The sequence below is a fragment of the Somniosus microcephalus genome, unplaced genomic scaffold (assembly GCF_052327205.1).
Source record: "Somniosus microcephalus isolate GS21.2 unplaced genomic scaffold, FLI_Smic_1.0 unresolved_chr4, whole genome shotgun sequence".
NCBI lineage: Eukaryota > Metazoa > Chordata > Chondrichthyes > Squaliformes > Somniosidae > Somniosus > Somniosus microcephalus.
In genome coordinates, this window is record NW_028225182.1 from 55,371,373 (window position 1) to 55,394,378 (window position 23,006).

Sequence of the window (23,006 nt, forward strand, 5' to 3'; positions counted from 1 at the left end):
AACCAACGGGGATCAGTCGCTGTGCTGGGAGCCAACGGGGATCAGTCGCTGTGCTGGGAGCCAACGGGGATCAGTCGCTGTGCTGGGAGCCAACAGGGATCAGTCGCTGTGCTGGGAGCCAATGGGGATCAGTCGATGTGCTGGCAGCCAATGGGAATCAGGCGCTGTGCTGGGAGCCAATGGGGATCAGTCGCTGTGCTGGGAGCCAACAGGGATCAGTCGCTGTGCTGGGAGCCAATGGGAATCAGTCGCTGTGCTGGCAGCCAATGGGAATCAGTCGCTGTGCTGGGAGCCAATGGGGATCAGTCGCTGTGCTGGGAGCCAACAGGGATCAGTCGCTGTGCTGGGAGCCAATGGGGATCAGTCGATGTGCTGGGAGCCAATGGGGATCAGTCGCTGTGCTGGGAGCCAACAGGGATCAGTCGCTGTGCTGGGAGCCAATGGGAATCAGTCGCTGTGCTGGGAGCCAATGGGGATCAGTCGATGTGCTGGCAGCCAATGGGAATCAGTCGCTGTGCTGGGAGCCAATGGGGATCAGTCGCTGTGCTGGGAGCCAACAGGGATCAGTCGCTGTGCTGGGAGCCAATGGGAATCAGTCGCTGTGCTGGGAGCCAATGGGGATCAGTCGATGTGCTGGCAGCCAATGGGAATCAGTCGCTGTGCTGGGAGCCAATGGGAATCAGTCGCTGTGCTGCGAGCCAATGGGGATCAGTCAATGTGCTGGCAGCCAATGGGGATCAGTCGGTGTGCTGGCAGCAAATGGGAATCAGTCAGTGTGCTGGCAGCCAATGGGGATCAGTCGGTGTGCTGGCAACCAATGGGGATCAGTCGGTGTGCTGGCAGCAAATGGGAATCAGTCAGTGTGCTGGCAGCCAATGGGGATCAGTCGGTGTGCTGGCAACCAATGGGGATCAGTCGGTGTGCTGGCAGCCAATGGGGAAGAGTCACTGTGCTTACGAGGGATGGGTACACCACACTGTGTTTACACAGGGGCACTTGGCACTGTCCTTACAGGGGAGGGCGCCCAGTGATCTTACATGGAGTAGGCTGACAATGACCGTGCTGGTTTTTCGATTGATAAATAGGAAAGAATCATTAATTCTGCCCTTTTACAGGTTTGGTTTTGCTGACTAGGTTTGTGTCGAAAACAATGGGTACACCTCGAAACATTGACTAATCCAGCTGGCCGCCAAGCTGCCTCACGTACTATCTCAGTCCATCCATTCACCTCTTACCCAGCTGCTTCTTGGCCTCAGCCCAGGTTGGCTCTGCTCCTTGTAGGATCATGACTGCTTGCATCACAGTCTCGACGAGGACAGGAGGGCGGCCGTATGATTTGATTTCAGTCATGTCCTTTTTATTCAAGGACTCCAAAGCCTGGAAGTAAAGGATCAAGACAGTGCGTTACTCCACATCTGCCAGCGTTTTCAACTCAACGCTAGCGAGGCGCGCCTTTTATAACTAATGCTGGCTGGAGGGGAGACATCCCATGGAAAATTGTGGTGCGCCTCAGAAAATAACATTTTTTAAATTTATAAATCACTAGAGTATTGTGTCCAATTCTGGGCACCGCATTTTAGGAAGGATGTCAAGGCCTTGGAGAGGGAGCAGAGGAGATTTACCAGAATGGTACCGGGGATGAGGGGCTTCAGTTATGTGGAGAGACTGGAGAAGCTGGGATTGTTCTCCTTGGAGCGGAGAAGGTTAAGGGGAGATTTAATAGAGGCGTTCAAAATCATGAGGGGCTTTGATGGAGTAAATAAGGGGAAACTGTTTCCAGTGGCAGGAGGGTCGGTAACCAGAGGACACAGATTGAAGATAATCGGCAAAAGAACCAGAGGGGAGATGAGGAGAATGTTTTTACGCAGCGAGTTGTTGTGATCTGGAACGCGCTGCCTGAAAGGGCGGTGGAAGCAGATTCAATAGTAACTTTCAAAAGGGGAATTGGATAAATACTGGAAGGGGAAAGATTTGCATGGCTGTGGGGAAAGAGCAGGGGGGAGTGGGACTAATTGGCGAGCTCGTTCAAGGAGCCGGCACAGCACGATGGGCCGTGCTATGTGATCTATGATATTATGATTTTAGCCCATGGAGGACTGTAAATTTAGTTTTAATATATTGAAAATGTTCGGTGTTACACTTCCAGTTAGTTTGACTGAAACACTGCAAGTACAAGTGCCTCGTCCTCTCCTCCTCGTCCACCTGTCTTTGGTTTTGTGCACAGTTCTATTACACCCACATGATTCTTCCGCACTTACTGCTCGCAGGTCTCTGGTTAACAGCCTGAATTACCAAGCAGCTGTGCGACTGAAGCAAAATAAGATATCAACAGGCAGACTGGGGCCTCGGCTCCTCCTCTTCATCCAGAGGGTGGCACCTCCGATAACGCAGCACTCCTTCAGCACGGCACTGGTGGCTCCAGCTCAAACCCCCGGTGTGGGAACTGAACTCGCACCCTTTCACCCTCCGGCGGTGAGAGTGCCACTAACTGAGCAATCCTAGAAAGTTACGGCACGGAAGGAGGCCATTTTGGCCCGTTGTGTCCGCGCCGGCCAACAACGAGCTCTCCAGCCTAATCCCACTTCCCAGCTCTTGGTCCGTAGCCCTGCAGGTTAGAGCATCCCAAGTGCACATCCAAGTACTTTTTAAATGTGGTTAGGGTTCCTGCCTCTACCACCCTTTCAGGCAGTGAGTTCCAGACCCCCACAACCCTCTGGGTGAAGAAATTTCCCCTCAAATCCCCTCTAAACCTCCCACCAATTACTTTAAATCTGTGCCCCCTGGTTTTTGCCCCCTCTGCTAAGGGAAATAGGTCCTTTCTATCCACTTTACCTAGGCCCCTCATAATTTTATACACATCAATAAGTTCTCCCCTCGGCCTCCTCTGTTCCAAGGAAAACAGACCCAGCCTATCCAGTCTTTCCTCATAGCTAGGATTCTCTAGTCCCGGCAACATCCTTGTAAATCTCCTCTGTACCCTCTCTAGTGCAATCACAAATTTCCCCTCAAATCCCCTCCAAACCTTCCACCAATTACTTTAAACCTGTGCCCCAAGCTACCACATGACCCAGTGCGACACTCTGCGGCAGCTGAAGGAGGCTGCGTGAGTAAGGAGTCACTTATCATTTATTGCCAGCTTCGTACCTTCATAGCCTCCTGCAGTGCTGGCATGGCCTCGTCCAGTTCCTTCTGGGCGCCTTGCGCCATTATTTTGCATTTTATCTCCTCCGCTGCTATCTTCTCGCTGTGGGAACTTACAGTCTGTAGGGACAGAAACGCTCAATGAGGTTAGTTTAATGAGGCCATTAGGATATGATCATATTACAGTAAAGGGAGCTCCCCATTGTGACTCAGGCTCTATCCCTAGTCTGCTTTTTCAGCTGAGGCAGGCAGGAGGGGATGCGGAAATCGCTAGGATAGCTGGTGGCTGTTCAGTGACTCCGGCTGGAAGGTGCACGTTACTCTCACACCGGAAACAGAGTGTGCCGGGGTGAGGTGCCGTTGGATCAGCTGCTGTCTGTGAGACTGGTCGCTGGAATGGGAGGCCATTCGGCCCTCTTCAGCCTGTTCCGCCTTTCAATCAGACCATGTGACGTAATAAAACTCACTACGCACTTGGCTGGAGCATAAAGCAAGGCTTTAATCAACTTGTTTCAGAACATGGAGGTCTAGTTGTACTTCACTAGTTCCTGTCTTACAAAATGTCCCTGGAAAGCTGGGCCCACGCCCGAGTATTTATACTCCTTGGACGGCGCCACCAGCTGGCCGTCCAGCGTTATTTCTTGATGAATGATGAGATTTATAACACCATGGTTCATCTGCACCTCAACTCAATTTACCCGCCTTTGCTCCATATCCCTTCATACTCTTTCAATGACAACAGCAACAACTTGTATTTATATCGCGCCTTTAACATAATAAAACTTCCCAAGGCGCTTCACGGAGTATTATAAGACAAAAAATTTGACACCGAGCCATATAAGGAGAAACTAGGACAGGTGACCAAAAGCTTGGTCAAAGAGATAGGTTTTAAAGAGCATCTTAAAAGGAGGAAAGAGAGGTAAAGAGGCGGAGAGGTTTAGGGAGGGAATTCCAGAGCTTAGGACCCAGGCAGCTGAAGGCACGGCCGCCAATGGTGGAGCGATGGAAATCAGGGATGTTCAAGAGGCCAGAATTGGAGGCGCGCAGAGATCTGTGGGGCTGGAGGAGGTTACAGAGATAGGGAGGGGGGCGAGGGCCATGGAGGGATTTGAAAACAAGGAGGAGCGTTTTTAAATCGAGGTGTTGCTTAACCGGGAGCCAATGTAGGTCAGCGAGCACAGGGGTGATGGGTGAACGGGACTCGGGGCGAGTTAGGACACGGGCAGCTGAGTTTTGGATGACCTGAAGTTTACGTAGGGTGGAATGTGGGAGGCCAGCCAGGAGTGTGTTGGAATAGTCAAGTCTAGAGGTAACAAAGGCATGGATGAGGGTTTCAGCAGCGGATGAGCTGAGGCGGGCAGAGACGGGCGATGTTATGGAGGTGGAAATAGGCGATCTTAGTTATGCTACGGATATGTGGTCGGAAGCTCATTTCAGGGTCAAATATGACACCAAGGTTGCGAACAGTGTGGTTCAGCCTCAGACAGATGTTAGAGAGAGGGATGGAGTCAGTGGCTCGGGAACGGAGTTTGTGGCGGAGACCGAAAACAATGGCTTCGGTCTTCCCAATATTTAATTGGAGAAAATTTCTGCTCATCCAGAACTGGATGTCGGACAAGCAGTCTGACAATTTAGAGACCGTGGAGGGGTCGAGAGAAGAGGTAGTGAGGCAGAGCTGGGTGTCATCAGCGTACATGTGGAAACTGACGCTGTGTTTTCGGATGATGTCGCCAAGGGGCAGCATGTAGATGAGAAATAGGAGGGGCCAAGGATAGATCCTTGGGGGACACCAGAGGTAACGATGCGGGAGTGGGAAGAGAAGTTGTTGCAGGTGATTCTCTGGCTATGATTAGATAGATAAGAATGGAACCAGGCGAGTGCAGTCCCACCCAGCTGGACGATGGTGGAGAGGCGTTGGAGGAGGATGGAGTGGTCAACCGTGTCAAAGTCTGCAGACAGGTCGAGAAGGACGAGGAGGGATAGTTTAACTTTGTCACAGTCACAAAGGATGTCATTTGTAACTTTGATGAGACAAATAAACATCCAATAAATAAATTATTACCCAATAAACATCTCTAGATCCCAGTCTTGAAAATTTCAATTGACCCCCAGAATCCACCGTCTTTTGGGGAATGAGTTCCTGATTTCCACTGCCCTTTGTGTGGAAAAGTGTTTTCAGATATCACTCCTAAATGGCTCAGCTCGAATTTTAAGGTTACGCCCCCTTGTTCTATATATCCCACCGAAGAAAATAGTTTCGCTGTATCTACCCTGTCGAAACCCTCCATCATTTTAAACATCTCGATCAGATCACCCGTCAAACTTCTAAACTCCAGGGAATACAAGCCAAGGTTATGCAACCTGTCCTCATAATTTAACCCTTTAAGCCCCAATATCTCTCTGGTTGAATCTGCGCTGCACCCCCTCCAAGACCAATATATCCAGATGGGGTCTGACCAAGGCTCTGTATAACTGAAGCATCACTTTCTCACTTCGGAATTCCAATCCCCCGGGGACAAAGGCCAACATTCTTACCTGTGCACTCGCTTTCATGGACCTGTGCACCTGGACATCTAAACACCCCTTTGCTCCTCCACAGCTCCTGGTCTCTCGTCATGAAGAAAATATTCTGATTTGTCTTTCTCAGATCCAAAGTGGATGGCCTCGCACTTCCCCACACTTTAGGAAGGATGTCAAGGCCTTGGAGAGGGTCCACAGAGGAGGTTTACCAGGGTGACGCCAGGGATGAGGAACTTCAGTTAATGTGGAGAGACTGGAGAAGCTGGGGTTGTTCTCCTTGGAGCAGAGAAGGTTAAGGGGAGATTTAATAGAGGTGTTCAAAATTATGAGGGATTTTGATAGAGTAACTAGGGAGAAACTGTTTCCACTGGCAAGTGGGTCGGTAACCAAAGGTTGTAGATTTAAAATAATTGAACTAGAGGGGGAAATAAGGAGACATTTTTCACGCAGAGGGTTGTTATGATCTGGAACGCACTACCTGAAAGGGGGGTGGAATCAGATTCCATAGGAACTTTCAAAGGGCAAGTGGACCTAGTCAAGATGGCGGCCGTGTCGGCCCGGTGCTGAGATCGCTCTCCCTGTTTCGGGCGGCCAGCTCTCGCTGCTCGCTCCCGCAACCGGAGCGAGGTGCTCGGCGAGTCGGGCAGAGGCAGCGCAGCGCGGTGAGCAGCAGCAGCAGCAGCCAAGCCGACCCGCTGGAGCACATCGGCCGGCAGCTCCTCGGCGGGAAGGAATTCCGACTGGGAGGAGGGGAGCCGAGCATGGTGGCCATAGGCCGACCCGGGAGAGGGAGAAGTAGGCCCCGGGCCGTGGAACGTGGAGCCAGCGACGTTGAAGAGGAGGCCGCATTGGAGCATTCACATCCCGACGATGTGTTCGGCGAGTCGGGCAGAGGAGCGCAGTGCAACGAGCAGCAGCAGCAGACTCAACGACAAGCTGCAGCACGTCGGCCGGCAGCTCCATTTCGGGTAACTCGCAGTCCGGATGGGGGGAGGGGAGCCGAGCATGGTGGCCAGAGCGGGAGAAGCAGGCCACCACACGTGGAGCCGGCAACAGTGAGGAGGAGGCCGCGGTGACGAGGAGGACGGAGCGGCGGAGGGACATCGTGCTCCCACTGCCACAGGAAGCCATTGTATTGACTCTGAACGCGGCGCTGTATGTATCGCTGACGTGTCCCCACGGGGAACAAGCATTCCATTGTACTTGTTACATATGGCTAATAAATCTAATCTGATCTGACATGTACTTGAAGAAGAAGAATTCACAGGGCTATGGGGAAAGAGCAGAGAGGAGTGGGATTAACTGGAGAGCTCTTTCAAAGAGCCGGCACAGGCACGACGGGCCGAATGGCCTCCTTCTGTGCTGTAAGATTCTATGATTTTAACTCCGTCTGCCATAGCTTTGCCCACTCACTTAAGTCTATGTCACTTTGTACCTTCCTGCTCCCATTGTATCTGTGTGAGTCCATGCTGTCAGATGAGGCGGGGTAAAACACAAATCACTACAAATACTGACGTGAAATGGTCTCCCAGCATCATGTGAAACCCATTAACATGAATCAGTCATTTGTGAAAGAAAGACTTATGAAATAATACTGAGCAGCCGGCGGGTGGCGGTGTCCAGGGAGAGTATAAATACTCGGGCACGGGCCCAGCTTGCGCAGGACATTCTTAACAGGAACTAGTGAAGGACACAACTAGACCTCCCTGTTGTAAAACAGTTGATTAAAGCTTTGTTTAACGCTTAGACCAAGTGCCTAGTAGTTTTCTTACGTCACCCATCGTCAGAATAGCCTGCAGAAGCAACGACGGCTTTCACTGATGTAGTGCTCCCCATACCAGACAGATAACCCAGAGAGCTTTACAGATTGGAGGATGTAATGGACACTGAGCTGGAGGGTGGAGTTAAGCAGTGGGACTGAAAGATAAAAAAATCTTTAATAGTCTCCTGAAAGCAGGGAGGGAGGGAGGGAGGGAGGGGGGCAAGGTAGAGGGAGTTCCAGAGGGCATGGGGCTGAAAGCACGGCTGCAATTGGTGGAGTTAAGAGTACAGGGGGCGAGGAACAGACCGATGTCAGAGGAATGAAGCGTGCAAGCTGAAGGAGGCCACAAGGCAGGGTGGAGTGAGGCCATGGAGGGATTTGAAAATGAGGATAAGGACCTTGAAGTTGATGCATAGTGACATATGCAGCGTGGTGAGGATCAAGGTAGTGCACGGGGTCTGAGCAGGTAAGAACGCAGACAGCTCATAGGACTGAAAAGTTAGAGGAGTTAAGAGCCCAGGAAACAAACAGAGAGCCAGATCAAGAGAGGTCAAATCTACTCCAATCCCCAGCACTGAATGACTGGGGATAATGAATCAGTCATTCATGGGAAATGACTTATGAAATAATACTGGGCGGCCCGCTGGTGGCGCTGTCCAGGGAGAGTATAAATACTCGGGCCCAGCTTGCGCAGGACATTCTTTAACAGGAACTAGTGAAGGACACAACTAGATCTCCATGTTGTAAAACAGTTGATTAAAGCCTTGTTTAACACTCAGACCAAGTGCCTAGTAGTTTTCTTACGTCAATGCGGGTGCACCTTCACTGCTGCGGAAGCACTGGAGGGCTAATGGAGGTACAATGTGGAAGAGGATTTCCTTCACCCACCTTCTGCTGCTCGTCAGCCTCCCGCTTCTGCTGCACGATGATCACCAGGTACTCCTCACACTGCTTCTGGAACTCGGCCACTTTGGTTTTGGCCTCCTCCAGCTCGACTGACATCACCTCCACCTTGACGCGGGTGTCGTCGATCTTGGACAGCCCGTTCCGCAGCTTGTTGGCCTGAGTGCTCAGCTCAATGCGTTTCTCCTCCAGGAGCCTAGGAAACAAGAGGACAGACAGACTCCCTCCATCACCATCAGTACAGGGTAACTGAACACGGGGCCCCGGGGCCACAGCAAGGGGCAACTGACCTTTGGGCCACAGCAAGGGGCAACTGACCTTTGGGCCACAGCAAGGGGCAACTGACCTTTGGGCCACAGCAAGGGGCAACTGACCTTTGGGCCACAGCAAGGGGCAACTGACCTTTGGGCCACAGCAAGGGGCAACTGACCTTTGGGCCACAGCAAGGGGCAACTGACCTTTGGGCCACAGCAAGGGGCAACTGACCTTTGGGCCACAGCAAGGGGCAACTGACCTTTGGGCCACAGCAAGGGGCAACTGACTTTTGGGCCACTGGGCAAAAAGAACATAAGAAATAGGAGCAGGAGGCCATTCGGCCCCTCGAGCCTGCGCCGCCATTCAATAAGATCATGGCTGATCTGATCGGCCTCAACTCTACTTTCCCGCCTGATCCCCATTTCCCTTGGTTCCCTTAGTATCCAAAAATCTATCGATCTCTGTCTTGAATATACTCAACGACTCAGCATTCACAGCCCTCTGGGGCAGAGAATTCCAAAGATTCACCACCCTCTGGGTGAAGAAATTCCTCCTCATCTCAGTCCTCAATGGCCGACCCCTTATCCTGAGACTGTGACCCCTGGTTCTAGACTCTCCAGCCAGGGGGAAACATCCTCTCAGCATCTACCCTGTCAATCCTTCTAAGAATGTTATACATCTCAATGACATCACCTCTCATTCTTCTAAACTCTAGGGACTATAGGCCCAGTCTACTCAATCTGTCCTCAGGACAATCCCCCCATCCCATGAATCAGTCCAGTGAACCTTTGTTGCACTCCCTCTAAGGCAAGTGGGTAAGGAGACCAAAAGAAGGGTACAATGAGGCAGGATTTGCTGCTCCTGATCGCTATCCAGAGACTGCTGCAGGAAATGGTTCTGTGGACGTTGGGGTGAGAGCAGGAGCGGGCTCAGCCGTGGTACCTCCATTGTCAAACATTTTTTTTTACGGCAAATGTTTAAGTTGCAGAGAACTGCAACCTGGGTCGCTTTGCAGCTCAGCCTCTCTGGCGGCCTCACTGACAGTGAAGCATCCCTGCATGCAGCCGTGCTCAAACTGCAGCCCGTGCACCGCACGCAGCCTCCGACTGGTGCCCCTGGCGAGGCCCAGCATTTCTTGCCCATCCCCAATCGCCCTTGAGGAGGTGGTGGTGGTGAGCCGCCGCCTTGAACCGCCGCAGTCTGTCATGAATCTTTTCATGACTCATGAAGTAACACTGGGCGGCCAGCTGGTGGCGCCGTCCAAGGAGTATAAATACTCGGGCGTGGGCCCAGCTTGCTCAGGATGTTTCTGTAACCAGGAACTAGTGATGTAACTAGAAATCTCATGGCGATTAAAGCCTTGTTCTATACTCAAACCAAGGGCTCAGTAGTCTTTTTACATCACAGTCCGTGTGGTGAACGTACTCCCACGGTGCTGTTAGGGAGGGAGTTCCAGGATTTTGACCCAGCGACAATGAAGGAACAGCCGATATATTTCCAAGTCAGGATGGTGTGTGTGACTCGGAGGTGGAACTTGGAGGTGGCGGTGTTCCCATGCGCCTGCTGCCCTTGTCCGTCTAGGTGGAAGAGGTTGTGGGTTTGGGAGGCGCTGCCGAAGAAGCCTTGGCAAGTTGCTGCAGTGCTTCTTGTAGATGGTGCACACTGCAGCCACGGTGCGCCGGCGGTGGAGGGAGTGAATGTTTTAAGGTGGCGAGGGATGGGGTGCCGGTCAAGCGGGCTGCTTTGTCCTTTATGCTTGTATTTCTCACTCCCTGGGGACTGCCCTGTTTGAACTTTGAAACATAGAAGATAGGAGCAGGAGTAGGCCATTCGGCCCCTCGAGCCTGTTCCGCCATTCAATGAGATCATGGCTGATCATCCAAATTCAGTACCCTGTCCCTGCCTTCTCCCCATATCCCTTGATCCCTTTAGCCTTAAGAAATATATCTAACTCCTTCTTGAATATATTTAAATTAATTGGCCTCCACTGCCTTCTGTGGTAGAGAATTCCACAGGTTCACCACTCTCCGGGTGAAGAAATTCCTCCTCATCTCTATCCTAAATGGCTTACCCCTTATCCTTAGACTGTTATCCCTGGTTCTGGACTCCCCGACCATCGGGAACATCCTTCCTGCATCTAGTATGTCCAGTCCTGTTAGAATTTTATAAGTTTCAATGAGATCCCCTCTGATTCTTCTAAACTCCAGCGAGTATAAGCCCAATCGACCCAATCTGGAGATTCGGAAAAACCTGTTTTTAAGCCTCTGCTAATTTAAACTCAGGGATTTGAACTTCATACGCGGCGTGCACCTACGCATCTCAGGAAGGCTGAAAGCTTGGCCTGCCCTGCCTTTGCCGCTGCACCGACTGCAGTGGGAGCTGAGGCTTTAGGACAGAATGGTTACCACCGCCCCCCCCCCCCGACCCTGGGAAACAATGCTACTGTGTGGAGTGCTTTGAGTTGAGGCACTGCGGAAGTTCAAGTTATTTCTATTTTTTTTTTAAACCAAGGTAGCGTGCTGCCTACCTTGCCTGGGTAAGACTTTCCATCCCCTTTAAGGATTAATCAGATTTGGCAGTTGTTCAATGTAAATGGGAAGGAGCTTAATTGCGCAGCATTAAAGTGCGAGGACTAGTGTCAGGAAATGTCCTGACAGCAGGGAGTCAGCAATTCATGCCGGAGAGTCACTTTGCATTATATTGTCGGCTCCAGACTAATGTTCTCCAAATGCACGGCTCCAAGAGACCAGACCACTTTCCCCATTCACTCCAATTGTGTGCGATTTCGTGTTCAAGCATAAAATGAACCCTAATTATTCTTTTAATGTTCAGCTCAAGATTTCCCTCACAATGGCAGCTCACTTCAGGAGTGGAACCAATTTTTTGTGCAAAGCGTTTTTTCCCCCTCCTGGGGCGTTGCTCTGACTGAATTACTGAAAGATATTTCCCGTGGTACGAGGTTTTGTCAATGGCTGCTTTTATCTCGTCAAAGGGAGGTTGAATTCTGTAAGCTCCTCGGAGTGAGACGGGGAATTTGACTCTCTTCTACTCCCCCCCGCTCCCTGAAGCAGCGAGCACTCCGGGAACAGCCAGCCGAGGAGCACAGCTCGCTCTGCTGCGCCCCGACAACTTGACCGGGGACAAGGTGCCGTAATTGGACATACACCACCGTTCCCTCATCGCCATCGGCTCGATATCCTGGAATTCCCCAGCTAACACCATTCTGGGAGCATCTTCACCAAACTTTTCAAAAAGATGGGAACTCGTCTGGAATATTGCAAATCAGTTCCTGAAGTCAAAATGTTACAGTACTCCCACGAACGTGGATATCTGCGTGAATTATTTCTGTCACTACACATAGCCTACCCAAACGTGCCTTAACCCGGGCCAGAAGAGGTGTGCCCCCTTTTACTGCAGAATCAGGGTCAGTTTTGCCCAACTAGGGACTGGATGGAGATTGCCCAAATTTATTTCATGTGGGACACTGTATTTCATACCGTGTCAGCCGTGGCTCAGTGGGCAGCACGCTCGCCTTCGAGTCAGAAGGTCGTGGGTTCGAATCCCACTCCAGCGACTTGAGCACAAAAATCTAGGCTGACACTCCAGTGCAGTACTGAGGGAACGCCGCACTGTCGGAGGGGCAGTACTGAGGGAGCGCCGCACTGTCAGAGGGGCAGTACTGAGGGAGCGCCGCACTGTCGGAGGGGCAGTACTGAGGGAACGCCGCACTGTCGGAGGGGCAGTACTGAGGGAGCGCCGCACTGTCAGAGGGGCAGTACTGAGGGAGCGCCGCACTGTCGGAGGGGCAGTACTGAGGGAGCGCCGCACAGTCGGAGGGGCAGTACTGAGGGAGCGCCGCACTGTCGGAGGGGCAGTACTGAGGGAGCGCCGCACTGTCGGAGGGGCAGTACTGCGGGAGCGCCGCACTGTCGGAGGGGCAGTACTGAGGGAGCGCCGCACTGTCGGAGGGGCAGTACTGAGGGACTGCCGCACTGTCGGAGGGGCAGTACTGAGGGAGCGCTGCACTGTCGGAGGGGCAGTACTGAGGGAGCGCCGCATTGTCGGAGGGGCAGTACTGAGGGAGCGCTGCACTGTCAGAGGGGCAGTACTGAGGGAGTGCTGCACTGTTGGAGTGCTGTCTTTCGGATGCGACATTAAACCAAGGCCCCGTCTGCTCCCTTAGGTGGACGTAGAAGATCCCATGGTACTATTCCGAAGAAGAGCAGGGGAGTTCTCCACTGTGTCGTGGCCAATATTTATCCCTCAAATTTTCTGATCCTCATCACATTGCTGGTTGTGGGAGCTTGCTGTGCGCAAATAAGCTGCTGCATTTCCTACATTACAACAGTGACTACACGTCAAAAAGTACTTCATTGGCTGTTAAGTGCTTTGTGACATCCGGTGGTCACGAAAGGCGCTGGAGAAATGTAAGTCTTTCTTTTTCTTTTGGGACCCTACAGACAGACAGAGGAGACCCATCCCATCAGTCTGGGGCGGATCTGGGCCTAGACAGAGGCGATACTGCAGTGCAATGGCCTACTGTGCCAGTCAATCTCTGCTCGCTCTGCCATCCAATCCCTTTCATTGAAACACCAGTGCATGATAACCAGCGCACGAGTGCCTAACGCGCCTGTTTAAAATAAGCAGGTTAGCATGTCTGCTGGAGTAGCAGAGAAGAACCTCAGACATACGCGCGTCAAACATTTGCATGGCAGTACCCTACAATGTCACTTCAGTGGTCTTCATTTAGTAGTGAGGATATGATGCTCCCTGAGGCGAGGTTTAATAGTGCACAAGCACACGCGCACAGGCACACGCGCACACAGGCACACGCGCACAGACACATGTGCACAGACACACACGCGCACAGACACGCGCACACAGGCACACGCGCACAGACACATGTGCACAGACACACACGCGCACAGACACGTGCACAGACACACGCGCACAGACACACGCACGCACAGGCACATGTGCACAGACACGCGCGCACAGGCACGCGCGCACAGACACGCGCGCACAGGCACGCGCGCGCACAGGCACGCGCGCGCACAGGCACGCGCGCAGGCACAGGCACACGCGCGCAGACACGCGCACGCAGACACGCACGCGCAGACGCGCGCGCAGGCACACACGCACAGACACATGCACAGACACACGCACGCAGACGCGCACAGACACACGCACGCAGACGCGCACAAACACACGCACGCAAAGACACAGGCATGCACGCAGACACACACGCACGCAGACACACACACACGCAGACACAAACGCACGCAGACACACACAGACAAACGCACACAGACACATGCACGCACACACACGTGCGCACAGGGATTATTAGCTAGTGATCAGGAGCAGGCTACATGGTGTCCTGTCTGTACTTATTCCTTAGTTCGATGCGAGATTACAGTCATGTCTTACATGCTGCATTAGTAGAATGAAGTTTGTGTTCACGCCGCCCGCCAACACTCACTTTTTGTAGCCAGACACGAGCTCCAGGTAGTTGGTTGGGGTGACGTAGTTGTGCCTCCGCAGTTCCAGCTTCATTTTTTCAGAGTACGTTCTCACCGAACGGTGCATGGTCACAAAGATGTGCGCCAAGTTGCTGCGTAGCTAGAACAACAGAAGGAACTGTTGACAGCGAGAACTAAGGCGATTATATATTCTGCTGTGCAAGTAAGTCCACTCTATATGCTCTTCCTGCTCCCGCATCCCCACTGTGTCTCAATCAAGACTTATCTCTGAAATCGCCCACTCAGTCATTCTTCCCCAGGATCTCAGCATGGCGGCGCTCACCTCCCTCGCTCTTCCCTTCTGCCGACAACCTACAGGCTTTCAAAACTCCAGCATGACATCGCCTCATCGCTACTTCTTAATCGACTTCACCTTTACTTCACCTTGTTTCAACCCCGGTGCTGCCTAGCATCCTGCGCCATCGGCCTGGGCCCTTCATCTCCGTTCTCAGCTTGAAACCGCTATTCACTTCGGAATATAATCTTCGCCCACGTCCTTTCTGCCCCCTTTTCCCCCGGCCCCATCTTGTATGAACTGCACCAATTGCTGAATGAGAGATGGTTGGGCAGATGACCAATGTCACCCAGTAAATGGGATCTTGGGCTTCATAAATAGAGCTATTGAGTACAAAAGCAGGGAAGTTACGCTGAACCTTTATAAAGCGCTGGTTCGGCCACAACTGGAGTATTGCGTCCAGATCTGGTCACCACACTTTAGGAAGGATGTGAGGGCCCTCGAGAGGGTGCAGAGGAGATTTACCACAATGGTTCCGGGGATGAGGGATTTTAGCTACAAGGTTAGGTTGGAGAAGCTGGGGCTGTTCTCCTTGGAGCAAAGGAGGTTGAGGGGCGATTTGATGGAGGTGTACAAGATTATGATGGGTTTGGATCGGCTAGACGGGGAAAGGCTGTTCCCACTAGTTGATGGTACAAGGACTAGGGGACACAGATTTAAGGTTTTGGGCAAGAGATACAGGGGGGATGTGAGGAAAAACTTTTTTACACAGCAAGTGGTGATGGCCTGGAACTCATTGCCGGCGAGGGTGGTGAAAACATCGAGTGTCTCCGCTTCCAAGGCGAGACTGGATAGGCACTTGAGGGAAATAAACTTGCAGGGCTACGGGGATAGAGCGGGGGAATGGGACTGACTGGATCGCTCTACAGAGAGCCGGCATGGACTCGATGGGCCGAATGGCCTCCTCCTGTGCCGTAATGACTCTAAATGCCAGCCAGAAGATGCACCAACCAGACAAACCTGCCGTCATGTGGCTCTCAAGTCTTTCTCTTTTCTTTAATGTTTTTTTATAGAATGACATCGAGTCTACAGCACAGGAACAGGCGATTTGGCCCCACTGCTCCGTGCCGGTGTTTCTGCTCCACACCAGCCTCCTCCCACCCCTCTTCATCTCACCCTATCAGCATATCCTTCTATTCCTTTCTCCCCCATGTGTTTATCCAGCTTCCCCTTAAATGCATCTCTGCTATTCGCCTCAACTGCTCCCTGTGGTAGCGAGTTCCACATTCTCACCACTCTCTGGGGCAAGAAGTTTCTCCTGAATTCCCGATTGGATTGATTAGTGACTATCTTCTTTTTATGGCCCCTAGTTCTGGTCTCCCCCACAAGTGGAAACATCTTCTCTACGTCTACCCTATCGAACCCTTTCATCATTTTAAAGACCTCGATCAGGTCGCCCCTCAGCCTTGTCTTTTCTAGAGAAAAGAGCCCCAGCCCGTTCAGCCTTTCCTGATAGTTATAACCTCTCAGTTATTAAAAAGAAAACATGCAGATAGTGTAAAAATGAAAGACACAGCTACACATGGGTATAGTCTTCAAACTAGCTCCCCTGATATCTTAGTTGGTAACAGAGTAGAACTGAAGTATTCAGGTCAGGAACCGCCCAGGCTCAGTTGCCAGTCACTGCTGTGTTAGCTGACCTTAGTCAGAGCAGCAGTACAGACACTACAATTGGCCTCGGAAGCCCTGGGCGAGGGAGGGGGACGATCGGCCAAAGTTCCCATAGTCATATAGAGCCATAGAGTCATACAGCACAGGAAGAGGCCCTTCGGCCCATCGTGTCCGCACCGGCCATCAAGCCCTATCTATTCTAATCACTCCTGACTGCTGTACAGCGACTGTAGCTGCAAGGCGCATGTGCGCGAATGTTGGGCGAGGTGAGGTGACTCACGTTCCGCTGCTGCCCCCGGCTTGGCTCAGGCCAGGGACTCAACCTGACACCAGTAGGGCTCAGCATCCCACGGAGCAACCGCAGTGCCCTGCCAGTCACCTTCAACCCAAGTGGTCACAGCTCATTGGGATCGGAATGATTCCTTACCTCCTCCAGTCTTCCACGGTATCTAGATCTGAATGATTCCTTACCTCCTCCGGTCTTCCACGGTATCTAGATCTGAATGATTCCTTACCTCCTCTGGTCCTCCACGGTGTCTAGATCTGAATGATTCCTTACCTCCTCCAGTCTTCCACGGTATCTAGATCTGAATGATTCCTTACCTCCTCCGGTCTTCCACGGTATCTAGATCTGAATGATTCCTTACCTCCTCTGGTCCTCCACGGTATCTAGATCAGAATGATTCCGTACCCTCCTCTGGTCCTCCAAGGTATCCAGATCTGAATGATTCCTTACCTCCTCCGGTCTTCCACGGTATCTAGATCTGAATGATTCCTTACCTCCTCCGGTCTTCCACGGTGTCTAGATCTGAATGATTCCTTACCTCCTCTGGTCCTCCACGGTATCTAGATCAGAATGATTCCGTACCCTCCTCTGGTCCTCCAAGGTATCCAGATCTGAATGATTCCTTACCTCCTCTGGTCCTCCACGGTATCTAGATCAGAATGATTCCGTACCCTCCTCTGGTCCTCCAAGGTATCCAGATCTGAATGATTCCTTACCTCCTCTGGTCCTCCAAGGTATCTAGATCAGAATGATTCCTTACCTCCTCTGGTCCTCCAAGGTATCCAGATCTGAATGATTCCTTACCTCCTCTGGTCCTCCAAGGTATCTAGATCTGAATGATTCCTTACCCTCCTCTGGTACTCCAAGATATCTAGATCAGAATGATTCCGTACCCTCCTCTGGTCCTCCAAGGTATCTAGATCTGAATGATTCCTTCCCCTCCTCTGGTCCTCCAAGGTATTTAGATCTGAATGATTCCGTACCCTCCTCTGGTCCTCCAAGGTATCTAGATCAGAATGATTATGTACCCTCCTCTGGTCCTCCAAGGTATCTAGATCTGAATGATTCCTTACCCTCCTCTGGTCCTCCAAGATATCTAGATCTGAATGATTCCGTACCCTCCTCTGGTCCTCCAAGGTATCTAGATCAGAATGATTCCGTACCCTCCTCTGGTCCTCCAAGGTATCTAGATCTGAATGATTCCGTACCATCCCCATGGCCTCCAAGGTATCTAGATCAGAATGATTCCTTACCTCCTCTGGGCCTCCAAGGTATCTAGATCTGAATGATTCCTTACCTCCTCTGGTCCTCCAGGGTATCTAGATCTGAATGATTCCTTACCTCCTCTGGTCCTCCAAGGTATCTAGATCGGAATGATTCCTTACCTCCTCTGGTCCTCCAAGGTATCTAGATCTGAATGATTCCTTACCTCCTCTGGTCCTCCAAGGTATCTAGATCTGAATGATTCCTTACCATCCCCATGGCCTCCAAGATATCTAGATCTGAATGATTCCGTACCATCCCCTGGGCCTCCAGGGTATCTAGATCTGAATGATTCCTTACCTCCTCTGGTCCTCCAAGGTATTTGGATCTGAATGATTCCGTACCATCCCCTGGTCCTCCAAGGTATCTAGATCTGAATGATTCCTTACCTCCTCTGGTCCTCCAAGGTATTTGGATCTGAATGATTCCTTACCCTCCTCTGGGCCTCCAAGGTATCTAGATCGGAATGATTCCTTACCTCCTCTGGTCCTCCAAGATACCCAGATCTGAATGATTCCTTACACTCCTCTGGTCCTCCAAAGTATCTAGATCTGAATGATTCCTTACCTCCCCATGTCCTCCAAGGTATCTAGATCTGAAAGATTCCTTACCTCCTCTGGTCCTCCAAGGTCCACGTTCATCAGGTATCGCTCGGCCACTTCAAGCAGGGCATCCTTTGGCCATTCTGAGAACCAGTCGATGGTGGTACAGTTCACCAGTGCTGGGTACTGGCGAACACGATTCCTTTAAAACAGTTAAAGAGAAAACAAAATGTCCTCTGGCAACTTACTCTGCTGATTAAAAATTCCGTATTGCAATGATTATAATTGAGGAAGGCCATTCAGCTCAAGCACCAAGACAGACCCAATGGACCTCTTCCCGGGGCATCGACCCGAGTCTTAAATGGCTCAAGGGGATTTCACTTCCACTGCTGTAAACAAAGTCCAATCCATGCGTTGGTCACTCTTTAGAGGCAGTTTTGACTTTGGCCGACAGTGTATAATGGGCGATATCGATTCATTGACTTCAAAGGAAGTGACAGGTGGGTGAATCAACGTTGCCCGTTTTGACACCATCGGCCAAAGTCAAAAGGACCTCCTTTCGTGTGAAGGGCTAATTGACGGGTTGCGGGGAGTTGACACAGCTTTCTTACTTTCCGGCCTGGGTTCCTGGTTTTTGCCAATTTAGGCAGCCACGGCCAGAGAATTAAGGACATCACGAGAACCTTAAATACATTGAAGGGCCTCCAGGACCCACTTGGCCTCCCTGTGAAGACTCTTTTGACCCTGATACGTGCCGCCTGCGCGAGCTCTGACTATGTGACGTAAGAAAACTACTAGGCACTTGGTCGAAGCGTTAAACAAAGCTTTAATCAACTGTTTTACAACATGGAGGTCTAGTTGTGTCCTTCACTAGTTCCTGTTAAGAATGTCCTGCGCAAGCTGGGCCCGTGCCCGAGTATTTATACTCTCCCTGGACAGCGCCACCCGCAGGCCACTCAGTATTATTTCATAAGTCTTTCTTTCATGAATGACTGATTCATGTCACTATGTATTGGGCAAATTATTCCAGTGCTGTGCCAGCAGCTGGACCTCCCAATTCAGCCCATGTGGATCCATCCACACACTGTGGAGCAAGGCCCAATCAAACAGAAGTCATGTTTACTGGCCGAAATGAAGACACGGGATCCTGGTGCTGAAGATATAGGGCCAGAAATTGGTGAACGGGGCTTGCAGCCCCGTTTCTGCACTTACCCCGCGCTACTGCCGATCAGCTCCAGGGACGCCTGGAATTGGTGTTTCCAGAAGAAGAATCCCGGGCAGCGTATGACATCACGCCGCCCAGGAGTGCAGCCAGCGCGAAGCCAGGAGCGTGCAGTGCAAGTGAGACACGCCCCTTGAGGTCTCAGTTTCACTGGACACGCCCCCAATGTTTCTGTCTTGCTGCTAAGCATTTTTACATGCAAAGCAGCAGTTTAAATAGGTTTTTGGAAGTTTTCTGAAGATTTTGGTAACTTTCATAAACTTTTTAAAATGTTTACATTATTTTGAGTAATCTGAAGTAGTTTTAAACAGAATTAAAGCAATTTAAAGACTTTTAAAAGCCCTAAAAGAATTTTTTAAATTCCATTTATTTATTTAGCAATGTCGTCGTCATACGTGTCTTCACACTGTTCCCTTTGGGGAACTGTATGAAGTGGTGGAAGGATTTATGGCCATGATTAACGCTCATTCCGTGACCGTAACCATCTTTGAACCAGGCATTAGGGCGGATAGTCCTATGGCGGGAGGGTTTTACGGGCTCCCACAAGCTATACAAGGAGGGGGGGCCACCCACACCCACGGACGCAAATATCCCACTGGATGTCAACCCAGAATTTAGAGCCGGATCTCCGACTCCACTTGCCGGGACTGTCTGGAGCGGGGTTCGAAACCCTACCCTGATCTGGCCCAGCAGCGGGGATCCTACCGCTATGACAAAGGCCCAATCCGATTAGCAACGTGAAATGGCATCATAGGGCTCCAGTCACGGGGAGGGAAAAGGCACAGGAAACATATGGGTGTCACCTTTTGTGCGGAGTGGGCCTTTTGCGTAGCAGTAAGCATCCCCGCCACTGGGCCAGAAGGAGTAGGGTTTTGAACCCCACTCCAGACAGTCCCGGCAAGTGGAGTCGGAGTTCCAACTTTAAATTCTGGGTGGACATCCAGCGGGATACTTGCGTCCGTGGGTGTTGGTGGCACCCCCCCCCTCAGATGGGTTGTGGGAGCCCGTAAAACCCTCCCGCCATAGGACTAACCACCCTAATGGCTGGTTCAAAGATGGTTACGGTCACGGAATGAGCGTTAATCACGGCCATAAATCCTTCCACCACTTCATACAGTTCCCCAAAGGGAACAGTGTGAGGATACGTACGATGATGACCTCTTGCGCAATGCACCTCCTTGGACCCTCAGTCACAGATGCGAGGGGGCAAGTCGTGCAATTGTTAAATTTTTCATTTTATTGACATGTAAAATGTTGGCCCAGTAATTCCCTTCCAACTGCGCGAGTACGGTCGGGGTACTTACGCATCTGGCCGGATGAAATGCCGGTTTTCAGCATGCACAGTGCTTTTGGGGGAAACCGGCATTTCCTGTCCTCTGAACGAAGGGGTTCAGAGGCAGAACGCGTGCGACTGCACAGGCAGCGCGTGCGCAGTATAATTCGCCGCTTTCATTACTGCTTTCAGTGAGGTCAAGTCCTTACAACTTACACATGATAAAAGCATGGGTACAGTTGCTCCAGAGGCTGCGGAGGAAGATATTTCTTATCGTGGAGCTTCTGAAAGTATGTATGTCTGTAGATATTCATCCTTTGCTTATGTGTATGAATGTATTATTTAATTATGACTTTCAGAGAAAGTAACTTATTGGAAAATCATAATTAAAAACATACATTCATACACATTAGTAAAGGAATATAAAACATACATACATATACGTAAAGGAATATATGTGGACATACATACATAACTCATTCTCACATTCCATTCACACAGCCACAATTGCTCCTTCTACCTACCGTTCTGAAAACCCTTTTAAATAAAAAAAAAAATTTTAACTTTAAAACTTACTTAAAATTTCTTAAAATAACTTCCCTCCCTTTCCCAAACAAAAACATTGCATTTCAGAAGCTCCACGATAAAATGTTTCTTCCTCCGCAGCCAATGAACCACTTTACACTTGCTTTTTTCAAGTGTAACTTCTGAGGACTTACCCTCACGGATTTCATGAATGAAATCTACGAAGTTCACTGCGCAAGCGCTGCCTGTGCAGTCGCACGCGCTCGAGGTCTGGAAATGCCGGCGTTCCCCGCATGCGCTGTTCATGCTGAACGCCGGCATTTCCAACGGCCAGATGCGTGAGTACCCCGAGCGCACTCACGCCTTTGGCCGCGAATTTCTGGCCCATAGTCTGATCCAGTGCAAGCGGGGCGCTCTAGGCAAGTTGCCAAGGTTTCGAGAAGAACTAGTGAAAGTACTGCAACTGACTGTTACTGTCTGCTACAGATCAGGAGACACCCGCGAGGGAAAGCGAAGACAACTATAATCCAAATTGGACAAACTCAACCGCATAGGATGGTGAAGAAGATCTGCTCAACGGGTCAAAGCACAGGGCATCAGACCATGAAAGTGAAGAAATGAAGAGGAGAAAGCCACATGGGCAATAACTTGACATCATGAGCTCAAGAAACAAGTCAAAGGAACCACAATTCTTGGGCTCTCCCTATTGGCAACCTGGACTTCCATTATTGGTACGTGGTGGATGTTGATTGAAGGTCTTCATGGCAAAAATAAGACAACATAAGAGCCTTTGGTCTCATATGGACAGATCTCACTCCTACCACATTCTCCATCACAACCACTTACCTGAAAGGGTCTCCGACAGGACTCATGCACATCACCACATGGAGATTATTACGCACTCTTTCCATTAGAAAATTGAAGATACTTTCAGTTGATTCAGAAATGGACTCATCCTTTGCTGCATCCAGCAGAGCACTTTTAATCTGGGAATGGAGGAAATGATTAATAACCACGCCGTATCTTACTTTGCTTCAGCGGCTCCCTGGTGAGAGCTGGCTGTGAGCCAAAGCAAGTTCATGGTCGACGTGTCGGCCCAGACTCGCTAAAAGCTATACCAAGCTATCAATTTTCAGTAGGCAGGTGCCACTCGTGGGCCTCGCACTCCCCCGTCAATAATTTCAGCTAAGGTGTCGTCGCGGGTTCTTTCTCTCTTTCACACTGTGGGAAATTGCTAAAACATTTCTGAATAGAACGATGGATTCCCATAGCTTGTTAAAATGATTGGCATTCGGAATTTCACTCTGCTTGTGGCCTGGAAACGTAAGGCAGGCAGAAACTGTTAGCCTGCGTGCTCTGCAGCTTAGCTTTCACGCTATTTGGGGAAAGGAGATAAAAACTCAAAACTCGTCGTGCCATCTCTGACCCTACTCTTTCTTCTCATGGCCTCAAAACTAGAATTCCTCACTTTCTTCAGTCTTCCCTACCGCTGCAAACATACAGGCTCTTAAAATCCAATCTTGGAGACACCTAATTCATATTGATATAGCACATGTTCACCACTCCAGGGACAACTTGAGCCCCGTAATCTAGGCTGACATTCCAGTGAAGTACTGAGGGAGTGCCGCACTGTCAGAGGGGCAGTACTGAGGGAGTGCCGCACTGTCAGAGGGGCAGTACTGAGGGAGCGCCGCACTGTCGGAGGGGCAGTACTGAGGGAGCGCCGCACTGTCGGAGGGGCAGTACTGAGGGAGCGCCGCACTGTCGGAGGGGCAGTACTGAGGGAGCGCCGCACTGTCAGAGGGGCAGTACTGAGGGAGCGCCGCACTGTCGGAGGGGCAGTACTGAGGGAGCGCCGCACTGTCGGAGGGGCAGTACTGAGGAAG

At 51.0% G+C, this 23,006-nt stretch overlaps 1 protein-coding gene across 1 annotated transcript in view; it reads right to left on the reverse strand.

The window, feature by feature from the left end:
• The window catches only part of LOC147091125 (dynein axonemal heavy chain 2-like), a 138,808-nt gene that overhangs the window by 84,846 nt on the left and 30,956 nt on the right, over nt 1-23,006 (reverse strand). Inside the window, exons 9-14 of the mRNA XM_085977590.1 lie at nt 21,967-22,106; nt 18,170-18,302; nt 14,064-14,203; nt 8,312-8,522; nt 3,145-3,261; nt 1,236-1,377 (exon numbers count right to left, since the gene is read on the reverse strand). Of these exons, the coding sequence (XP_085833716.1) occupies nt 1,236-1,377; nt 3,145-3,261; nt 8,312-8,522; nt 14,064-14,203; nt 18,170-18,302; nt 21,967-22,106 (883 nt within the window). The remainder of the gene's footprint in view (nt 1-1,235; nt 1,378-3,144; nt 3,262-8,311; nt 8,523-14,063; nt 14,204-18,169; nt 18,303-21,966; nt 22,107-23,006) is intronic.